The sequence below is a fragment of the Podarcis melisellensis genome (genome assembly GCF_964234715.1).
Source record: "Podarcis melisellensis genome assembly, chromosome: 8".
Classification (NCBI taxonomy): Eukaryota; Metazoa; Chordata; class Lepidosauria; order Squamata; family Lacertidae; genus Podarcis; species Podarcis melisellensis.
In genome coordinates, this window is record NC_138540.1 from 51,992,373 (window position 1) to 52,013,459 (window position 21,087).

General features: G+C 42.1%; 1 protein-coding gene across 1 annotated transcript in view; it reads left to right on the forward strand.

Moving 5' to 3' along the window:
- Nucleotides 1-21,087, forward strand: part of NECAB2 (N-terminal EF-hand calcium binding protein 2) — a 139,639-nt gene that overhangs the window by 49,322 nt on the left and 69,230 nt on the right. Inside the window, exon 4 of the mRNA XM_081920389.1 lies at nt 17,364-17,389. Within this exon, the coding sequence (XP_081776515.1) occupies nt 17,364-17,389 (26 nt within the window). The remainder of the gene's footprint in view (nt 1-17,363; nt 17,390-21,087) is intronic.

Consider the following 21,087-nt stretch of genomic DNA (forward strand, 5'->3'; position numbering starts at 1 on the left):
AGTTCAGCATAAAGTGTTTTATTGCCTCAAGGCACAAGATAATTAAAACACATGATATACATAAAGTTAAGAGATGCTGCTGCATCATAAAGTAGACTACAAAATACAGTAACTTGGTCTTAGAGGTTAAACTGAAGATATCCAAATATACAGATTCAAGTTTGGAGGGAAAACCACCACCACAACAGTTCACTACAGTTCACCCAAATTGCTGAGTAATAGCTGGAGACAACCCTAGGTCACATTACCCACTCTTGGGGAATAAATATGGGAAGCACTATCAAAAGCTGTAAGTGACACTTTGAAAGCAACCAGTGGCCCAGACAAAATTGCTCCTTGACAATCTAACAAGATCAGTCATTAGAAAAGAACATGATATCTCCTCAATGATCCGCTTCATCTATCTGAGGCTGTTTCAAAAATGACTTTTCTGCTCCACTGAGGCTTACAAAATTAGCATCTTTCTACTTTGTTGCTTTTAGGAGTTTGTTTCCCTTTCTTTCTTTTTTTACACACATGCACACACCACCCTGGGTGTAACACAAAAGTATGTTGAAAGGGCATTTTTCTCATCAGATCTGTTTCAAGCCTAGCCTTGCTTTGTTAGACTTCACTTCCCAATGCCCAGGAGACAGTGCACTCTAAACACACCAGGTAACAGTTGGAATTCCCAGCTAGCAAATCCAAGACTATATTGTGTTAGGGTTCCCCAAACCACCTAGCGCAGAAGTGGAAAAAATGGTAACCTACCAAGCTATTGAAGACAGTCCACCTGTCATATGCATAAGCACCCTCACTGGCTGAGGGGCGGCTGCAATGCTAGGTTCCCAGCAGGTGGCTCACTGTTTCTTACTGGGAGAGAGTGGGAGGCGGCAGGGAAGGGTGCATGGTGCAAATGCAGCAGTGGAGCAAATCTGGTGCTAGTGTGTTCGCACTGTGCTGTACTCCCCACCACCCTGCCTCTCCCCCCTCTCTCATACTTGATGCATCGTGAAAAAATACATGAACTGAAACACAGCTAGCCATTTTTATAGCCCATAAAAATACATTTATTTTCAAAATATGGGGGGGGTGTATCAAGGGTAGAGATCCCTCTTTCCTTATTTATTTCTTCACTTTGTTCTACTTTTCCCCACATTGTTGCCTGTAGCAACATCCTCCGGCGTATCATCATCCGGTATATTTATCATTCTGATATCTCTGCCGCCTTGATTCATCCATAGCTATCGTCAACCTAAAAATAAAGCTGTTCAAGGAACACTTTCAGCGTCTCAGGTTCTGTGGAACATGCTCCCCCCTGCAGAAAAACGGAGAGGAAAGAAATTGCTACTCAGCATCCTAAATGAAACCTGCTGATGTACACTAGTCAAGCACACATTCCCTGGACAAATGAAGCTCCAAGCTATTAAGCGATCTAATTTGTAGGAAGCCATCTGAGATGTTTCAGAATCGCATGTTAGCCAGAGGTGAACCCAGATAATATTGACAATCCCCCTTTTTCCCCAAATGCAGAGCTGGTGAAACAAAATTGGAAGCGACTTGAAATAGAGACATCAGTTTAAAGAAAATTGGGGCAGCTGTGTTGCCTGCCTTGCGCTAGCATATTTTTTTTGGTCTACATAAAAATATAATGAGAATGTGTGTGCCGCTACAGAAATGAAATATAAATTCTGAATCAGAGAAGCCCTAGCTCTTCTAAGAGGCCAGGTATTAATTTACAAGGCCCTTAACAACTTGAGTCCATGATAGCTTGAGGACTGCCTGATATCTTATGACTCTGCCCTATCAATGTGGTCCACAGGAGACTCACTCTTAGTGGTCCTCCATGACTCAGACACATGGCTTGTATCAAACTGCAGCTGTGTGTTCAGTTTTGTAGGAGACACACACACACACACACACACACACACACACACACACTCAGTTGAGCTTCCAGTGCATGGTGAAGACTTTTTAAAAAAATAATGTCAACAAGCATTTAAAGAGAGGTGTGCCCCCACCCACCACAAATTTATGGTTGGTTTTAATTGATTGAATGCTATATCCCTTTTGTGTCCCAACTGTACACTGTTTAGAAACTATTAAGCAGTGTATAAAGCATTTAAAATTAGCACATTAGACTGAGACCTGCAGCTAGGGACCAAGGGCCAAATCCTTTGAGAGCCCCATACTCCTCTGGCCGCCAATTAAAAGGTGAGGCATGATGGCTGTAAGAAAGAGATTTTCTGGCAGACAGTTTAGAGAATGAGCTCAGCAGCCACCATCATATTCATTCAAGCATGGATGGGGGTAGCCTAGCCACCAAGTTCCATTAACTAGTAACTTCAAGACTCCATTACTGCAACATGCCGTGGGGCTGCCCAGGGATGGGGAAGAAATCTGATTCCCTTCCTCTTTAAAGCTGAAACTACCTAATTTGCACTTCTGAAGCAAACCACAGCTGAAACACAGCCTTTCTTCCACATTCATTCTTCTCAGAATGCAATGCAGTTCTCCACCCAAGGAAATATATTAGTGAAAATAAAATGCAAAGGTGCATTGTACCATTTGCAAAAAAATGTGTATATTATGGAAACTTCCATACAGAAATGTGCTTACTAGGAGAAATTCACACTAAAATGCTGATGGATTGCTCAGTGGCTTGTCTTCTGTCCTGTAAATGATGTCTATGCTGAAGAAGCTGCGCTGGCTGCCAATTAGCTACTGAGCCAACTTTTAAGTTGTTAAACTTTTGATGTGTAAAGTCTTAAATAACTCAGGACCAAGTTGTCTGAGGGACCACTTTCTCCCAGGCCACAGCAGTCTGCAGGTGGGACCCTCCTGGCTATACCATGACCTATGGAGGTCCATTCTGGGGTGGGGCAGGGAGTGTGTGGGCAGGGCCTTCTTGTTGTGATACCTACCATGCTGAGTGCTCTCCCCATTGAATGAACACCTACTACGGGGGTCTTCCCTTACCTGCTGAAAATTTACCTTTTTACCTAGGCTTCCTGTGACCCTTAGTATTATGAAGGCGGGTTCCTGATGTCCTTGGTCATTCTGAGGATTTTACTGATTTTATCAAAGCTTAATTTTGAGTGGGTATTGTTATGTTTTATGGTGTGAACCAGTGTTGCATTTTTTAATGTAAATGAAAAACAGCATAGAAATATTTTATTAAAATTACTAAAATAAAATTAAATTTATAACACTTTTATATTTTCCATCCACCATTGGTTATGCTGGCTGGGGCTGATGAGAGTTGGATTCTTGCTACACCTGGAAGGCCCCACATTGATTACCATTGCTTTAATTATTTCAGACATTCATTCTTTATTTGATGCTGCTATGAATAAATTCTCCCCAACCTTATTAAAACTAAGCTTGGGTCAAAGTCAATTTAACAAGTTAACTACAAATCTTTCTGATCCTCAATCCTTTAATAATCAATTTGCTTAGCTAATTATCACTTCCTGCATCTTATGCTCTACTTGAAAAAAAATTGTTGAGCTAACTGTTTTTCATCAGCTAAACCAATTACTCTCATTGGGCATCAAATTAACTCGTTTCAAACTTCTGTATATCAAACAATTATTCTCATAGAAAAGGGTAATTTATTCTTGAATGATTAATATGAAAATTACATCAGAAGTATCACAGTAGATCTATAACTTGGTCTATAAGACTGCAATCCTCACTTACAAGGAAGTAAGCCCCGTTGAAGATAGTGGGGCTTACTTCTGAATAAGCATGTATATGATTGCACTGTTCATTGCACTATTAGTTTAAAGCAGTCCCCCTTCCAACTTGGTGCCCTCCGGTTGTTTTAGACAACAGTTCCTATCAGCCCCAACCAGCATTGCCCATTGGCAAGCCTGCACCTGGTGTGAGGTCAATGTATGCTCTCCAAGGTGCTGAAAAATGCCTCTCTGCCCTGCCACCCTGCCTGGGAGCTGACATTGTCTACTGGATTTGGCCGGTCTTGCCTTGCCCTCCAGCATGTCACTGCTGTCCTATTACAGTATTGAGTGCCCTGCCATCAGTCTGCCCTCTCCTGCGAACCTAAGCTGGAAGAACATAAGGAGCTTATACTGAGTTGTCTCTATGTGGGACAAGAAGCTACAGTTAGAACTGGATATGGAACAACTGATTGGTTCAAAATTGGGAAAGGAGTACGACAAGGCTGTATATTGTCTCCCTGCTTATTTAACTTATATGCAGAATTCATCATGCGAAAGGCTGGGCTGGATGAATCCCAAGCCAGAATTAAGATTGCCAGAAGAAATATCAACAACCTCAGATGTGCAGATGACACAACCTTGATGGCAGAAAGTGAGGAGGAATTAAAGAACCTTTTAATGAGGGTGAAAGAGGAGAGCGCAAAATATGGTCTGAAGCTCAACATCAAAAAAACGAAGATCATGGCCACTGGTCCCATCATCTCCTGGCAAATAGAAGGGGAAGAAATGGAGGCAGTGAGAGATTTGACTTTCCATGATCACTGCAGATGGTGACAGCAGTCACAAAATTAAAAGACGCCTGCTCCTTGGGAGAAAGGTGATGGCAAACCTAGACAGCATCTTAAAAAGCAGAGACATCACCTTGCCAACAAAGGTCCGTATAGTTAAAGCCATGGTTTTCCCAGCAGTGATGTATGGAAGTGAGAGCTGGACCATAAAGAAGGCTGATCGCCAAAGAATTGATGCTTTTGAATTATGGTGCTGGAGGAGACTCTTGAGAGTCCCATGGACTGTAAGAAGATCAAATGTATCCATTCTTAAGGAAATCAGCCCTGAGTGCTCACTGGAAGGACAGATCGTGAAGCTGAGGCTCCAATACTTTGGCCACCTCATGAGAAGAGAAGACTCCCTGGAAAAGACCCTGATGTTGGGAAAGATGGAGGGCACAAGGAGAAGGGGACGACAGAGGACGAGATGGTTGGACAGTGTTCTTGAAGCTACAGGCATGAGTTTGACTAAACTGCGGGAGGCAGTGGAAGACAGGAGTGCCTGGCATGCTCTGGTCCATGGGGTCACGAAGAGTCGGACACGACTAAACGACTAAACAACAACAAACAATTGAGTTGGATCATTGATTGGTCCATCTAGCTCAGTAATGTCTACACTGACTGGCAGCAGCTCTCCTGGGTTTCAGGCAGGGGTCTCTCCCATTCCTATCTAGAAATGATAACGATTGAACCTGGGACTTCCTGCATGATGCTCTACTACTGAACTACGACATATTTAGGGAAGTTTTTAATGTTTGATGTTTTATCGTGTTTTTAATATTCTGTTATTATTTTATTTTCCCCTAAAACAGGACAGTGGTTGATTTAAGATTGCCTAGCCAGCCTGACAGTTAAATGGGGACTTTAGCACACTACTTTATTCCATGACTCTACAGTAGCTGTCAAAGGAATCTTCCCAACATTATCTGTAAAATACCATCTGAAATTCTTGAAGGCCACAATGAGTTAATCCCAAGTTCTGGACTGTTTGGGTCCATTTTCTGATTTCAGAACCCTCCAAAGGCACAGTGTAGTCTGACCTTCAGATTGATCGTAAGTGGAATTGATCTCCTGGGGAAAATATATCCTGCAAGGAGCGAAAAGCTGGCATACAAGCTGAATGCAGTTAAATATTTTTTATTGGCTTGCAAAGGAATGAACTCCTGATGCACCAAAAAGAAAATCTATACTTCCAACCTAAGCTGAGAGATGCCATTTGCCTTCATTACACTCTGGTAAATCTAAACCAAGCTGAAATTCCTTACACAGAGAATGCTATGAAGGTCAGCTAACTTCTAATACTTGTCAGTGCTGTTTCTACACAAACTATCTGGATGATAAGCTTAACAAACAGTATGACTTTCAGGAATCTTGTGGCTGAGTGGCTTCTGTTTCTGAGAAGCTGGCCAATTGCTTGCCCTGAATGAGGTTGTACTATCCCTGAAGGAGCTGGTTCACTGCCTGAGCTGCTTCTGGATCCAACTTGGTCACTGGAAATCCAAGTGGCCTTGGTGGCAAGGAGCACCTTTTATCAGCGGCAGCCATTTGTCATTCGGGGTAGGTTGACAACAATAGACCAGACATTGGTAACTTCAAGAATGAATTACTGCAGTGCATACTATGTGAGACTTTCCCTGCATTTGATCCAGAAACTGCAGTTAGTGCAGAATGCTGCCGTACAAGTGCTGACAGGAGTGAGATCTTGTCAGCATATTGCACCCCTGCTCAGAGATCTGTCCTGGCTGCCAATTTGTTACTGGGTCAGATTCAAGGTGGTACTACCACAGTGGTATCTTGGTTCTCAAACTTAATCTGGGAGTCCGTTCGACTCCCAAAACGGTTTGAAAACCAAGGCACAGCTTCCAATTGGCTGCTGAAGCTCCCTCATTCAAGTGGAAGCCGCGTCGGACATTCAGCTTCTGAAAAACATACGCAAACCAGAACACTTACTTCCGGGTTTGCGGTATTCAGGAGCCAATTTGTTCAGGAACCAAGCCGTTCAAGAAACAAGCTACCACAGTACTATATAAAGCCTGCAGGAGCTTGGGACAACTTTACTAGCCCATATGTGCCCATTCAACTGCTTCAGTTGAAGTGGCAACTGAAGTGGTACTTTACAACTGCCACCTAATAATAATGCTTCTGTACCTGCACAGAATTGATCGCTCATTGTGGTGGAGATACCAACTCTGAAGAACTCTCTGTGTATTGATATTAGGCAGGTACCTCCACTGCATTATTTTCCATACCTGCTAAAAGCTATTTTTTGTTTCAGCAAGCCTACTCAGGACTGCTATTTAGGCATGTCATTTTGTAAGGTATAATTGTTTTTAAACTGCTTACTTTATTGGCATTTAAACTTTATGTTCATTTGTTTTGGGTGTTTGTTTTTACTGGTATTTTCAATGAATCGTTTAGTTTGGCTTTGTAGACTGCTTAGAAGGCTTTCAGTCGAAGAAGGAGGATATAAATTTTGTTTTACAATATTTTGCGTCCTCAGATATGCCTTGGCCAGGTGTGTGGCGCCTTTTATAGACCCTTCCAGTGCTTGGTTTGGCCAGTAGGTGGCGCAACAAATGTAAATGTTACCTTTATGTGATAGACTAGCTTCCACACATGCTAGCATGCATCCTTCATCCAGCAAGCATTATTAGGGCACATTCCAGCTGGGCAAAAACATTCAAGGGTGTGTGTGCAAAAGGGAAATTAATGAGGGGGGGAGGCCAGGCTAAGGAGAAGCTTGGTGGGAGTCCTGAGACCCAGAAAAAGAAAGGTCTGAAGGTCTATGTTTGGCCCTGGGATTTGAGGTTTGCTGCTCCCCACCCACCCCAGGTTAACGCTTCCCTCCCTCCCACCAGTCGTGTATATTTAATAATGTGAAACGTTTTGTGCATTTCAAATGAAGAAAATGCAATTACTCTTGGTTTTGAATGATAGGGTTTGGGCTTTGAGATGGCCCTGAGGGCACAGAAACTATTTAAGGAAACCCTCGAGCAACTATTAACTGAGATTATAAAACTTCAATTTGCATTACACTTAGGAGAAGGAAAGGAGCAGATATAATGCTGTGCTGTGTGCCACGGACAGCCTGAGCAAACGAAAGTTGATGCAAGAGTAGATAACAGAGCGAACCTAAGACTGTGGTGTATGATAACAGAACTGCCACTTCATAAGCCCAGCAGGTGGGAGATAGGAGAGAGGCTTGGCCCTCTCCCCCCCCCCCCCCGCCACCCCCATCATGAATGGGAAGAAAAATCACCCTAGTGGAGGAACAAATTGGCTTTGGGTCCTTTGCCAGAGCTCATTTGTTAGATCAAACCAGAATGACTTCCTAGAACTAAGCTCCTCTGCTAGGCTGCTTAACAGCTGTGGCTCTGTTGCTAAAAGAGCTTTCTTACAACAAGGTAAATGATAAATTACAAATAGAGCAGACAGCAAACACACACCTGACACAGTTCTTTTATGTGACATGGTAATAGGTTACATTCCCCCCAAAGCCGAAGAGAGGAGTAGGTCCCCCGAATAGGGAAGAGGAACAAGCAAAAATCACAGGGACCCCAAAAAGGGCAAAAACCGTGCCTAAAAATGATGTATGAATATCAAAGAAAAAACTACCTATATGTAGAAAAAAGCTGTGGCTAAAGTTGTGTTAAAAAAAATGTTGCTACAGCTGTAACATGCAGTCACCTCCTTTTATCTTTTGGAACTATCCCTTTATATTTGCCTTTTTATATTTTGAAACAACAAAATATAAGCAACAAAAACTTTTGTGGCAGAGCACCATTGATTATGTTCTTGTAGAAGAGCTATACCAGATGAACAATATTAGCATAGTTTTGAAAAATCAACCAAGAGCCTATAAACTGCCATCTGTGAGAAATTCTCCATTTGTGTTCTCAGAAAGTACAAAACTGGATGCAATCCAGGACAATTTAAGGTGTCTAGCACAAATGTTGCAACTGTTTCACAATATTGGCTACCACTTTTGCCTACAGATACATTTATTTTACATGTAGCTTTCTACTTGCTACTCATAAACTATTCTATACACAATTTTCATTGTTTTGGAGGTTGATACATTATTATTTTTTAACATACATTTCTGACTGCGATCAAATGGTGCACACAAAAATCACAGGTAGCTGGGTTTGCCCATAAGGGGAATCCAAACATTCTCAGCCAGGCAATACTTTATTAAGGCCAATCGAAATAGTGTACTAGCTTTCAAATTCTCCAATCAACTTCTGATGAAAAGATTGGAGCAACTCAAAAGCTTGCTCACTCGTCTGTTACTATTTGATTGGTCCTAATAAAGATAATGCCTTGCTGGGGAAATTGGAATACAGTGGTACCTCGGGTTACATACGCTTCAGGTTACAGACTTCACTAACCCAGAAATAGTACCTCGGCCCCATTAGCTAAAGTGGTGCTTCAGGTTAAGAACAGTTTCAGGTTAAGAACGGACCTCCAGAATGAATTAAGTTCTTAACCCGAGGTACCACTGTAATTTATTTAGTGAGCTTAACCAATGTGTATCAAGGCATAACGGGGGACATAGTTTTATTTTTCACATTTTAGTCTGCCATCTTTAATAAAAATGGTGTGTGTCATCCAAACATTGATGAAGACCACCACTCATTCCTTGTGAACCCTCATGCCAAGTTTGGGGACAACATCTCAAACCTATGTCAGAAAATATCCAAAGTCACACCAAAATGGCATTTCAGTCTTGCATCTTGGTTCAAAATGGTGCCTGGTGACATTGTTTTGCCTCACCTCAGGAACCCTTGTACCAAGTTTGGTGACAATATCTCAAGAGACAAGCAAAGTCAAACAAAGGGTGAAGTCACACCAAATGAATGTGTCAATTTTCCATCTTAATTCAAAATGGTGGACAGTGCCCACTACCTTCCTCTCAGGAATGACAATTTCTCAAGAAGTGGCTGAACTGATAGATAACAAATCGACAGACAGGCAAGCAAAGCACTTTCCAAAATACTGTATATAGTAGATTGTTAACAATAAGGGGGGCGGGGGGCAAGCCTTGTCTTTTGCCCAGTTATTCATCTCACTGTGCACTGTGGTGAAATTACATAACTTATGCATTTAATTATGCAAATCAAATAAGTTATGTGCTCACATTGTCATTAAGTTATTCAGCCCCATTCATTTCAGTATAAAAGAAAAACAATGCAAATGTGTGGAGGTTTTTTTTTGGGGGGGGGGTAAAATCCATTACACATCATTTGCAGACTGTAAGCAACAATAACAATATCAATCATATTCATGAGATTAATTTCCATCCCATTTCTGTTTTTGCTGGAATTTTCTGAAATCCCTTATGGAAAGCAACAGTGATGGAGGGGCTCTTTTGCACAGTGCAACCAGCCTCCTGCCTCCTGCAACAGCAGCGGCTGCTGCAGTGAAGCTGCTTTTGGGGGGGGGGCATTGCAGTGAAAGCTTATTAGTTTCAGCTGATGCTGATCTGGTGATGATTGGCATTTTGAACAGCCCTGTGGGAACATAATCCATGTGAGATTCACACACATTAAAGAAGAGCCTTTGATGTGCTTTCCCCTTGTAAAATCTTTGTAGTTTTCTTGTTTCGTTTTTAATTGTCATTCTGTTCCCTTGGCTGATTCTATCTATCATCCTATCTATCTATCTATCTATCTATCTATCTATCTATCTATCTGTCATCTATCATCTATCTATCTATCTATCATCTATCATCTATCTATCTATCATCTATCTGTCTATCTATCTATCATCTATCTATCTATCATCTATCTATCTATCTATCTATCTATCATCTATCTATCATCTATCTATCATCTATCATCTGTTTGTTTGTTTGTTTGTTTGCTTGCTTGCTTGCTTGCTTATTTGCTTCTTCCTTTGTTACCCATCAATGTTAGATTTTCAAAAACTAATACAAAATGCTATTGAAGGGGGAGGTTGTAAATGAAAACAGTATAAACCAATAACATAAAATGAGAGTCGAATACTCCAGAACTACTTTAAAACCAGCAAAACACAAATCCAGCACAGCTCAATTTTATGAATGAAAAGGCCTAGGAAAATATATCTATGGAGAACTTAAGTCTTGAAATGCCGGGGAACTTGACTGTTGCTGAATATGACTCCTGTCTTATGATTTCTTGAACATTGGCCATGCTAGGTGGGACTGGTGGTGTTTAGAATCTCAGCACTCTTAACACATTACAGTTCCCATGATTCTTTGGGGAACTATTGTGACTGTTTAAAGTGGCATCATAGTGCTTTAAATGTATGGTGTGAATGTGGCCATAGACATCAAATTTTTTGAACTAACTTTGACAGTAGAATGTGTGGGGCAGGGGAGGACTTTTAAAGCCTTACATGGCCTAGGACCCTCATACCTATGGGACCGCCTCTCCTGGTATGTCACATGGAGGACCTTATGGTCTTCAGATAAAAACATCTTGGAGATCCCGGGCCACAGTGAGGTTAGGCTGGCCAGGGCTGTTTCAGCCGTGGCCCCCATCTGGTGAAATGCTCTGTCAGAAGAGACTAGTGCCCTTGACATCTTTCTGCAGGGCCTGCAAGACAAAATTATCCCACCAGGCCTTTGGCCAAGGCACAGTCTGAACCCCTCCTTCTGTAATCCTTATAGAACTCTAGCCCAATGGTTGCCATTAATTTGACTCTGAATTGATTTTAGAATGAATTGATTTTAGAATGTATTTCAATTAATTGATTGTGATTTTATGTAAACTGTATTATTTTTACTGTTGTAAGCTGCTCTGAGCCCAGCTTTGGCTGGGGAGGACAGGTTAAAAAAATTATTATTATTATTATTATTATTATTATTATTATTATTATTATTATTATTATTAATTATTAATTATTATTTATTATTATCATCATCATATCTTTGAGAAACGGGAACTTTAATTTCACAATTTAATAGATGAAATACAGTCCTGAGAGTATGTATCTTCAGAAAAAACATCAAGGTTCAGTCAGTGACCTTGGGGGATATATTTTTCCTTGCTGAGAAGCTACAGAACTCCAGAATTATATAACAGTTGTTTTTAACAATGTGTTTTTCTAAAGGTCTTTATAATTCTCTCCATTAAATCACGGTTATGATTTCAGTAAATGCTTTAATTAGGTATGCTGATTAAACTGAAAGTGAATTTGTAGTCATGCTGAGTGCTAGCCTAATATGCACTTAATACACCTAATATACATTTATATATTAAACTTTAATGTTCCTTTTTTAAGGATGCAAACCTATCTCTTCGATAGGGTGCAGTTTTTGCTCCAGTTTGGTTTTAAAGTCCCTGTGCATATGAGTTTCCCCAGTCTTTCTGGATGGGGTCTCTTGTGTGGTTAGGAGAGCTCACAGCCCAAGTCTATAGACACTGGTTCAAATGGAACCTAGTATTCCTAGGAAGATGGCTGCCAGTTTGCCCCAAATATCTGAAAGATTTCCTCCTTCCCCACAGATCCTCCTGGGTGTTAAGATTAGCAGAGTGAGTGCTCTTGGTTATTCCACCACCCTCAGAAACTCAGGGTGTGGTGGCCCAGAAGGAGACATTCTCTGTGGCAGCCTTTATCATGGAATTCTCTCCCCACAGAGATGTGTAGGGCTTACTATACAGCTTTCAGCAAATGTTAAAGACATACTTCTTTACCCTGGCCTTTGACACCTGAGCCAGGTGTTTCCAGGGCATTCTTGCACATGTGATCAATATACATACAGAAATTAGTGGTTCTATCCATCATAAAACCAAGTAGAAAAGTCCATTGCTTCATGCAATTTGGTGATGTACACTAAACTGCAGGTGAAATTCTGTAACCAAAAGTCCAATTAATTAACTTGCATCTACATTCAATTACTCCTGCTCTTCAGAAAGTAGTGTTCTGTTTTCTGCCTACACTGTCTTCCTCATAAATTTGGTTAGGATTCTGATTAAGCAATTACTTGCTCCTGATGTGCTCTGAACTGTTCTCAGCTAAAGTAGGCTAGATTTTATTTAGGAAGTTTTGCATGTTTAGCATTTCAGTGGCATCAGTTTGAGAGTAACATATGCTCATGGAAATTAACTCTCAGTAGTCCTGCAAAGAAATTCAGGCTTTGGGAAACCGGAACAGGCTCAGGAGAGATTATTAAATATTAGCTAGATCCCAAAGACATAACTTTTACACCGTGGATAGTTGACCTTTTGGCCTGCCAGGTGTTGCTGGACTGCAACTTCTACCATTCCAGATCATAGTCATGCTGGTTGAGGCTCATGAGAACTAGAGTCCAACTACAACTGAAAGGCTACAGGTTAGCCACCCCTGTTTTAAGCCAAAGTGTCTGTGGGGAAGGAGACATATGGCTTGGAATTGATTCAGCAAGAGAGTGCTGTCAATCATGTACTATCCTGGAAGCCTTATCAGGATGAAAACTATATTTTAAAAATGAGAAGAAAATCCAAAGGTGGGTGAGAATTGCCTTGCTGCTCAGCTAGCTGATAAGGAACATCTGCTAATCCAAAATCCAGTGCCAAGGGAAGCAGTTTGTTGGCCTCATTCTGAGAAAAATATACAGTGGTGCCTCGCAAGACGAAATTAATTCGTTCCGCAAGTTTTTTCTTCTTGCGAGTTTTTCGTCTTGCGAAGCACGGTTTCCCATAGGAATGCATTGAAAATCAATCAATGCGTTCCTATGGAAACCGCCTTCAGACCAGGTCCGGGGACAGTCTGTCCCCCGACCTCTTCTCAAAGCTGGGGGGGGACAAGGGCTTTTCTTCCCACCCCCAGCATTTTAAAAAACCCCGGGACAGCGGAGGACTTCTCCGCTGTCCCGGGGCGATTTAAAAGCCCCCAGGAAGGCAGGCAGGGGGGACAAAGACTTTTGCCCCCCGCCAGCCTTCAGAAGAGGTCCTGGACCTCTTCTGAAGGCCGGCAGGGGGCAAAAGTCTTTGCTCCCCCACCTGCTTTCAAAAGCCGTCCGGCATAGCGGGAAGCGCTTCCCTGCTATCCCGGACTGCTTTTAAAATGCTGGCGGTGGGGAGCAAAGCCTTTCGGCCCCCGCCGGCCTTCCTGGACCTCTTCTGAAGGCCGGAGGGGGGAAAAGGCTTTGCTCCCCACCACCAGCATTTAAAAGAGGTCCCCGGAGATTTCCCTATGGGCTTTCTTCTTGCGAAGCAAGCCCATAGGGAAATTCGTCTTGCGAAGCAACTCGCAAATGGAAAACCCTTTCGTCTTGCGGGTTTTCCGTCTTGCGAGGCATTCGTCTTGCGGGGCACCACTGTACCTTGAATTCAGTTTGAAACAGGACATGCACAGGCCAGCTAAATATCTAGACTGGGGCTGCAATTTCAATGAACCTTCTGTTCTCAGATTCTAATATTTCAGTATGGTCAGAAGATAGACCATATTTCCCTGGATGTAGTGGACCATCTAAATCAAGGGCAAAGAACTTGTGGCCCACCAGATGTTACTAGACTCCAGCTTCCATCCCCTTTGGCCATTGCACATGCTGGCTGGGACTGATGGGAGTTGGAGTCTAGCAATATCTGCAGGCCACCAGGTTGGACAAATTTACCCGCAGAGTACTTGGGGGAGGCTGCCATGCATTTAAGATGAAAACAGAAAATTGGGAAGGTTATTATCCCCTTTTATACTGGCTTGGTCAATTAAAAAACTTTGATTGTTTTAAACTTTGTAATTTGCATCTTGGAAACCAGGAGCGGTGAACAGGATCTGGCAAGCATGCTGAATCCTGAACTCGCCCACCCCATGTTGGCCACTATGGCAAGTGGGCAGGCTATCCACCTGTCAATCACCTGACAGTGCTTTCTACGTACACATTAAATTCTTCCTTTCTTCTTTTACAAATGCAGCTTGAATGTTTTTCCTTTGCAGCCCAGCTTGAGTTCCAAGAGGGAGTGGGAGAAAACTTGAAATTTCTCACATCTCACATCATATATGACCTAGGGTTCAGGACCTAGGTTTGAGTAAAACAGCCTGTGGGCCACAGTAAGCCCACAGACCAGAAATTCCGTCTTCCTGTTGTAAACTTACTGCCAAATCAGGCCCTATAGAACTTCTTTTGAAGCCAAAGATGTTGTGCCTAATTCGCAGCAAAACAAATATTTGGGTGAAGGGTGGTATTAATAAAATAAAATTTAATAAAATAAAATAAAAACACAAGGGTTTTGAATCTGTTGGGTTGGGTACATTCAAGTCACGGTTAAGCCTTTTTCTTTAATCCTTTAGCTTTAGAGATACTTGAGGAATTTGATTTTTGTGAATGAGTTGGCATTATCAGCACCTCCAGACTGATGTGAAAATCAGAACTTGGTTATCTGCCAGCTTCCTCACTTCCCTGAATATTCTAACACAGTTCTTGTCTCAAAAACATGTAACAAAATTAATTTTAAAATGCATATTTTGAGAGACAGCACATTAAAAAAATCTGTGCTTTATGAAAAAATACATTTAGGCTTCAATCCTACAACCACTCACAGAAAGAAGGAATTTAGGCTACCTCTCTCCCTGATGAGCAAGGTTTTCATTTGCTGGGGATTTTTGACATGGGGAAGCATGTAGGAATTGACCCCATGCCAGCAGTCTGAAAGAATGCACCATAAGCTATTTCTGAATTTATGAAGCAGCCTTAAGAATTCCAGCAATGAAAGGCTTTTTAATTATTCTTTCTCCATAATCCACCTAAGATTTGACCCATCAGTCAAATCAAGAATGAGTCTGAGTTAATCAAACAGTTCTCTAGCATATAAATAAAACCAGTAAAATGAAAATTCTAGGACAGGAGGAGGTTTTTTTATTGTCTTACAAGGCAGTGGCAGCATTTGCAATATAGCTGTAAGGCTCTCAGTGACAAATAGACTGGTTAGCACATCCATAGAAGGTTTGTTCTGCATATATGGGCTTATGACAGAGGTGCAAGAGGAAGCGCAGATTAAAGACAAGAGGATATACATTGTACATGTCAGACAGTGGTATAGTGGAACTTAAGGAGACCCTCTTTCAGCATCTGACCAATGCTGCTTAGAAGGAACAGCAGACATACAACCTTTCTGGAATAATTTGTCCATTCCAGAAACTATAGCTCCTTGAGCGCTTGTTAATGATGTAGTTATGACTTTTGATCCAGAAACCTGAAGGCATGGCCCTCCGGGGCTTGCCACTCACAGCCTTAATGTCTGCTGAGGGACCCTGGTTGACAGATGGGTGTTGCAGTGTGAGGTCTTCTTAGTGGTGGCGCTTCAGCCAGGAATCCCCAAGGAATTTTGATTGGAGTCAAAACCGCTGAGCTTTCAATGGAGCCTCAAGATACATCTCTTTTCCTTAAGCATTTGGGAATGTTTGATGCTGCTCAACATCAGATGCACTGCTGTGGTTTTAATGTAATAGTTTGGCTTCAATATTCCCATTAATGCTTATGTGGTTTTGTTGTATTTATTGTTTAGTTGCTATACGCTACCTTAAGATCTTGATGATGAAGGATGACTCAATGAATGACTAAATGAACTAAGGAACTCTAAAGCAGTGCAGCCAGAGAAGCATTTCTGTATTGTGACTCATTGCTTGCTGTTTTGAGAGCAGTACAAAGGCAAGATTTTAATAGGACCTTGGACAGCTCCATGCAGGGCTCAGGGTAGAACCTCCATAAGAGCATAAGAGCAAAGCTCAAATGTTGTTGTTTCAGCAGCACCCATAACCCACAGGTGCATATATGACATAATTCTGCAGTGGCACAGGAAAACAAAGATGGAATTCAGCAAAAACCACAAACCAGCTTCCTAAGAATCTCAGCTTTCTTTTTCTTTTTTAGAAAAAGTTTATTCATTTAAAAACATACAGTTTAATATAACAATAAAAAGATCTCTGTGGTTTACATTTAAAAGTACAGATAAGAAGCAATAAAATTTCCAAAAATGTAAGAAAAACAGATAAAATCAGCAGTGTTCAAAACAGAATGAAAAATTAAGAGTCAGAGTCCAGGAAAGCTTGCATAGATATATATGCTTTTATGAGGCATTTAAAAGTCATTGCTGCCTCTGCATTCCAGAGTGCATATTTTCACCCTCTGGTTGCAAAAAGAGACTTGAAAGGATGTGGTCAATGCTTGATGAAATTTCAGAAGTCAAGGAGGCAGCTGGATAAGGCATTTCAGACAATTCTTAAAAACAGAATTGTCAGTCCAACCACCTGCAATGCAGGAATCACAACTAAAAAAACCCCTGAATCATGGTCAGCCTACCTCCATTTAAAAAACTCTAATGAGAGCCTGCTACCTTCCAAGATTGTCCATTCCACTGTTGAAAAGCTCTTAGCATCAAAACGTTCTTCCTTATATTTAGACCACATTGTGACTAGCTAATATACCAATAAATTTAACAAAATAGCAATATTATGCAAAATGAGAGAAACTATGTAGATATGATCAAGTTGTGTGATTCTGTCTGCCGAATTTAATTTGTGTTAAGGCAGGGAATGCACAGCTAAAACATAACCCTGAAAGTACTATTTGTCCCTTCCGTGATCTGCATAAATGAGATTTTACTATACACTAATTACCTTTCATTGCATTCATTTGTTAACAACAACAAAAGCAAAATACACTATGCGCAAAGTGCAATTCATTGTATTTAATTACAATTGGATCAGGAACGCTTGATGTGAAAGTCCTGGCGTGTGGCTTTTGAAATGTACATTTTATTGAGAACAGCAATATATAACATCTTTGAACATTGGTAGTGAACTTGTTCTGGTTCCACTTTTTCTCAGTTTCTTGCTGCTATGCTCCCCCTTTCCCTCCTTCTAATTTTGTGTATTCTTATTCTTTCCTGTCTTTCTTTTCTTTATTTCAAAGCAACGTGGATACGAAGGAACTATGTGGTGAGTATATTATCTGTTGGCAGCTCAGCAAATTCCCTGATCAGCTTTGTTGGTTATAACAGCATTGGCATGCCTGTGTTAGGTATGTAGTCAATGGCCCTGAGATCTACAGTATAGGGTGGTGTACATATTTAATAAGAATAAGAATTGGAAAGTGAGCAAGACCATTGATCCATCTGCCTCAGTATTTCACTGACATATTGGCAGCATCTCCAGCATTTCAGACAGTTGTCCTTCCCAGCTGTACCTGGAGAGGCCAGACATTGAATTTGGAACTTGCAAAGTATGTCCTCTACTGCTGAGTTACACCCCATGCCTAAAAAGAGACCTTCTTATTTAAAATCAATCACAGGAAGCAGCTTTACATGGAATCAGACCGTCGTTCCATGTTGCTCTGAATTGTCCCCAAGTCTTAGATAGGGGCTTCCCCCAGCCTGGGATCTTTTGCATAAAGGTAAAGGGACCCCTGATCATTAGGTCCAGTCGTGGCCAACTCTGGGGTTGCGGCGCTCATCTCGCTTTATTGGTCACCTGGTCACGCCGGTCATGTGGTCATGCCGGTCATGTGGCCAGCATGACTAAGCCGCTTTCTGGCGAACCAGAGCAGCGCGCGGAAACGCCGTTTACCTTCCTGCCGGAGCGGTACCTATTTATCTACTTGCACTTTGAGGTGCTTTCGAACTGCTAGGTTGGCAGGAGAAGGAACCGAGCAACGGGAGCTCACCCCATCACGGGGATTCAAACCGACAACCATCTGATCGGCAAGTCCTAGGCTCTGTAGTTTAACCCACAGCGCCACCCACATCTTTTGCATGCAGAGCACATTTTCTAACAGCAGTGCTGATCAGACCCTGTGTGCTGATCAGGCTAGGCCACACATTTTATCCTTGTTAGTTGATGGTAAGTGAAAAGAAAGTGGGTTGCTATAGGAGAGTGCACAGCAGCAGCAGCAGCAGCAGCACTTCAGCCCTTAATGAACACAGGAAGCTGCCTTATCCTGAATCAAACCATCTGCCTATCTAGCTCACTGTTGTCCACACTAACGGGACAATCCGGGGGATTAAACCTGGGACTTTCTACATGCAAAGCAGATACTCCACCACTGAGCTACCTATCCAGGCAACCCCAGTTGTAGTGTCTGAGCTTTCATCCAGACAAAAATTAAAAATATATAATTGCCTTATCCATATAAGGTAGGCGGACCAGTGCTTCACATAGCTCAGTATAGTGGAACCTCGGTTCTCAAACCGCTCCATTCCCAAACATTTCAACTCCGAACGTCGAAAACCCAGAAGTAAGTGTTCTGGTTTTCGAACATTCCTCGGAACCTGAACGTCCAACGTGGCTTCCAATCTGCAAAAAGCCTAGCTGTCAGCCAAGTGGAATTTGAACATTTTGGAAGTCAAACGTTCTTTCAGAATGGATTACATTTGACTTGCAAGGTTCCACTGTATTGCCTAAATCTGGCATGGGGAATCTTTCCTAGCAGGCAAACCAGACCATTATCTACTGACCCCTCCAGGCCAAATGTGACATCACTATGACATCAGGTGCTGCTGTGCTCTGAAGCCATGATTGCTGGGATTTCAAAGCGCAGTATGAGCTGTTTGAAAGCCCCTTTGCAAGCAGCCCTGCACTGCTCTTTAAACCTCCAAAAGTCAGCTTCAAAGAGCAGCACAGGGCTGCTTTCAAAATGGCTTTCAAGCAGCCCTGTGCTGTGCTTTAGCTGTGTGTTCCTGTTCCCAGCCTATGGCAGCAGTTCTGTATGTTCACATAGTTCACTCCAGATTGTGTCATCCTGTTCTTGAGAAGGAATTTCTCTGGATCCTGGCATGAATCCAATAATAAGAGCCCTCTCTGGCCTTGTGACTTTGTAGAATTGAACCCCTGCTCATTAGCTGATGAGCAGGGATTAAATCCTGCTGACGCTCAGCCAATGAAGAATGTCTGTACCCCTCATCAAAGTGACACCAGTTGATTGGCAGGTGGGCATGTTTTTTGAGAAATAGCCTCGCAGGCCAATTTTGACCCCCTCTGTGGTCTGAGATTGGCCTACAAGCTGAAGGTTCCCTGCCCCTGCCCTACAATGACTAGCAGTGGCTCTCCATGATTTCTGACAGGGGTCCTTCTCTGTTGTACCTTGAAATGCCAGGGATTTAACCTCTTGCTGAAGCCTCTCCTTATATCTGAGAAAAGAGGGAAAATGGGTTCTGGTGAGTTCCACACTCATAAAACATATATGTGACTGGAATGCCATTTCCCTAGGGTTTGAAAGGGCTGTATGCACAACGCATAGAGAATATACAATAGCAGAACTTGTTGGGCCAGGTTGGGCTGAACCCTTTGGGAACCCCATTAGTCAATTCCATTCACACACACAGCCCTTTCACAAGTTGGTTGATTGTATGAATGGGGGTCATGTAAGACTCACATCTCAGGGGTGAGGCTGGTCTGCCTGTCTTTGTGACACATGGAGGCTTTCGGTCAACAGACGGAGTGCTTGTTGAACCCCAACCCCCAAGTCACAAGTAGATTAGATTGTACTTCTCACACTGTTACACTGAGGTAGGAAACAGAAGAGGGGAAATTCTCTTAACTAGGACATCAAGACTGAGATCAAGTTGAGAGAGGTAGTGGATACATACTTTATCTTCAGATGTTTATGTACTTTGCTAAAAATAAATGCTTGGCCCAAAGGCACAACAGAAACATCTGGCAAATGCTTACCTGCACTTGATAGTAATTGCACTTACAGTGACCTAGGAATCACATAGCACACTCAGGATTAAACTCGTCTTACCAATATCTCAACACACGTAACCCCTGTTCAGCTGTTGTTTTCCAGCTAGGGATAGAAAAGGAATTAGATTCAGTTCTCATTTAAAGATGAAGCTGCCTAATTGCACTCCCTGAAACAATGCACAAACTGAAACGCAGACACCGTTTACAATCCTCCCGAATTTTGCAATGCATTTCTCTCGCTGAGTAATGTGTGCAAAAATTCATGCGCTAAGCAGAGATATAAATGTGTAGATTAATTAAATCCACACTAACATGCTGGTTCATTTTCATAAGGACTTTTTAAAATAAAAAGATACGTGACATGGAAATGTGGAGAACTGAACTTAAGACTGGAGAAATGAGGGAGGGAGAGAGAGAGAGAGAGAGAGAGAGAGAGAGAGAGAGAGAGAGAGAGAGAGAGAGAATTCAGGGATTTGCCCATCCCTGTCTAGAATGCACACTTCTGTGCATGTTCTCTTGGCATCACTCTTCCAACTTCCTCCTTCAGCTCTAAGAGGCCCCTGAACAGAATGGGGGCTGAGAGGCTTTGTTGCTGCTGGGGGAAGACTTCAAGTGCCTACATGTGTCACATTGGTGGCCCCCTAACTACTACAACCTCTTCTAAGTCATCTTGAGAATCTCTCTGTTGAAAGGCCACAGCATAAATAAACCAACCTTCTAGTGTCCAGCAAGCAGCCATTGGGCTTGCGTTAGGCTTACCCTCAGCATGTATTTGCAAGTGCCTCAAATCTCCCGTTGGTCCAGGTGAAATCTCTCTCTTGTGTTTGCAAAGGCTTTTTAATCAAAATTACAATTTAATCCTGTTTTACATGTCCAGCTTTTCAGGGCCCGCCCTTGCCAAAATCGCAATCATTATTTTTCTCCTCCTCAGGTTTTATGGACTGTGTCACAAGTTT